The 2,876-nt window shown below is 47.7% G+C and overlaps 1 protein-coding gene across 1 annotated transcript; it reads right to left on the reverse strand.

Moving 5' to 3' along the window:
* Positions 1-316: 316 nt before the first annotated feature.
* On the reverse strand, positions 317-2,490 carry LOC104471461 (C-C chemokine receptor type 4-like). Its single transcript, XM_010086808.1, is given in 3 exon segments — positions 317-1,173; positions 1,176-1,380; positions 2,437-2,490. Coding segments are annotated over 3 exon segments (1,116 nt in total).
* Between the last annotated feature and the right edge of the window lie 386 nt (positions 2,491-2,876).

The following is a 2,876-nucleotide window of genomic DNA, read 5'->3' on the forward strand; positions in this document are numbered from 1 at the left end:
CATATGACTCTTACTGCTCTCTCAGCTCACTCTCAGTATTTTTTCCACTCTCCAGCCTTTTTTTCCTGGTAACTATTTCTCCACTCATACCTAGGGCACTTGTTCAGGGCAGGATGTGCCAAGGGAAAGGGAGGAAGATGCTAAAAAGAAAGCTAAAAAATAAAAACCCCAAAGGCAATCACAAAAAAAGCAAGATCAAGCAGCTGCTTACACTTTTTCTGTCCTAAAAGGTTCCCCAAACACTGCATCCCTGTGGATGCCCTGCTGGGAGGATTTCAGTTCAGCTGTCCACAATGAGAGTTTTTGACTTGTAGCTCTACAAGACAGGGCCAACAAAAGACGACTGTGAGGATGTCACGTGCAGAGAGGAGTGCTTGTCCAGGCTGTGCCCATCAAAAGCACTGTAGTTTTTGCAGATCAACAGAAAACGTGCGTATTTTCTGAATGCTTCGTAGAGATGCTTCTTGAACTTCTCACCCATGAAGGCATAGATGACTGGGTTGAGGCAGCAGTGGATGAAGGAGAGCGCCTCAGCCAGCTCCATGGCTAGGTCTAGCCACTGGCTTGTCTGGCAGTCATCAATGATGTGGATGTTCCTCAGAGAGTCCAGAAAAATCACAATGTTGACAGGGGTCCAGAAGAGGAAGAACACAATGACGACAATAAATACCAGTTTCATTGCTTTGTACTTGTTCTGAGTATGGCACTTCTGCAGGCTTTTCAAGATGCTGTGGTAGCAGAAAATTAGGACACCAACAGGGATCAGCCACCCCAGGACATTGACTTCAAAATTACTGAAAGTCTTCCAGCTGTTGTTGCTGTCAGGATAGTGAGGGATGCACTTAGTCTGGTTATTGTAATTCATTTCCTGGAAAAAAATTAAGTTGGGCACTGATGCTAAAATAGCGACTGTCCAAAGGACCAGGCTGGTGACAACCCCATGGGCAGTTGTCCGAACCTGTAACGCATAGACAGAATGGACAATGGCCAAGTACCTGTCAATGCTCATGATGGTTATGAAGAAGGCGCTGCTGTAGAAACCAATGAAGTAAGCTGAGCTAATGATTTTACACATCGCGTTTCCAAAAGTCCACTGGTGCTTGATGGAGTACTGAACCAAGAAGGGGAGGGAGAGAACAAAGAGGAGGTCAGAGATGGCAAGGTTCAAAAAACCCTGACTTTCTTGAAGACTGTTAGGACCCAGACGACCAAAGCATTTCCCACGAGGCCAGTCACAAACAGCAAGGAGTACAGCACTGGAAAAAAGGTAGATGCAAACGCTGCAATATTTTCAAGATCACAGCTGATGTCCAGTTCTGGGTAAAAGGCGGCATATTCATAGGCTGCAGAGGAGTTAGATGTTGGTGACATGTAATCCACCTGTTCAAAGACAATGAAGTTCATGAGTTCATCCCAAACTCCCCTCTTAGTAAATATATCAGGCACAAGTCGGCTCACACCAAGCTGCATGACGACAGAACAACTATGCCTCAGTTGTGTTGGAGGCTGCCAATGAGGAATGAACAGGAGTGACCAGTCCTCCCCTGCAAGACCCCAGAAGAAATCAAGGAAAATGCAGCTGTGGTGGTAAACCAGATATACCAGTATCCCTGCACCATTTCCATGTGGGGTCCCCAGCCCTGTGCCTGCAGTCCAGGTGGACATGGTGGGGCACCAGGGCCCCAGCTAGGGAAGATCCCCAAACCAGCAATGAAATGGGCATGGCCACGGGGCTGAGAGCCCCTGACAAAGGTTTCGGGGTCCTGTTCCACATTTCCTTCAGGAAGGAAAAAGGGAGCAGTGCTCAGGAAAGAACTGATGTGTAAACACTTATCTCCTAAAAGCTGCATTTCCAGTTAGCTGAGTGCCAGAAATACCCCTTCATGGGACAACTTACTTTTGCAGAGGATTCCCGCATGGTTCAAGCAAGTTTTGAGCTGTAAAGGCACCAGCACACACAGGTCACTGGTGGGTGCTGCACATTGCATGTTCTCTCCACTCCGGGTGAGATCAGCAGTGGCATCTCTGGCCCAGGGGGCAACTTTCCAAAGAGCAGACAGGGGTTTCTGCCCCTCATTTTCCCCCTCTCTAGCAAGAACTTTCCCCTCTTGGCCTGTGCCAGCACAAACCACTGCTGGCAGCAGCTCATGCCCATCAAGAGGGACGGCTGGATTTCCTTCCAACACCAGTGGCTCTGATATCCTGGCACCTGTCAGACTGCACCAGGGGCAGCGATGTCCCCCTTCCCTGCTCCCTCGCCCCTCGTTCCTCCAGCAGCAACCACTGCATCCCTGGGCAGCACTTGTAACAGCAAACAGCTACAGAAGATGGGTGGCAGCACATCCCCCAGTTTCATCAGCCAAAAATATTTTCATTCACTGTTTTTTTTTTTCAGGCAACAACAATCATACTGATTTCTTCTAAGGAGTGACTCACCAACACATCCTCAGAGCCCCCTCTGTCCAGCAGGTACGTCAAGTTCCCCTCCATAATCCAACACTGTATCTGAAAGAGTGCAAAAAAAAAAAAAGCGCCTTTAGATCACAAGCTTTTAAGAAGCGGACATACCACCATACATATATGCTGGCTGTATTTACCTTAGTTTATGTTGCAATGACAAGTCACAGGCACGGTCCTTGCTGTAGCAGTGCACAGTCATAAAATGCCTTTTCCTCTCTGTGATATGTGTTAAAGATGTGTAAAACCTCAAGCCAACGAGTTCACCTCTTCAGTTGACACCTAGAGAAACGGAAACGTGTCAGGTTTATCTTCTGAATGATCTAAGTCTTTTAACTTTGAGCATTGATACCAACGTCAGTGGAAGAGATTTGCAATTTTCCCCACACGTCTGCAGTGCCCTCGTCCCTCACCTGCAG

The sequence above is a fragment of the Pterocles gutturalis genome, unplaced genomic scaffold, assembly GCF_000699245.1.
Source record: "Pterocles gutturalis isolate BGI_N339 unplaced genomic scaffold, ASM69924v1 scaffold24936, whole genome shotgun sequence".
In the NCBI taxonomy this organism is placed as follows: Eukaryota; Metazoa; Chordata; class Aves; order Pterocliformes; family Pteroclidae; genus Pterocles; species Pterocles gutturalis.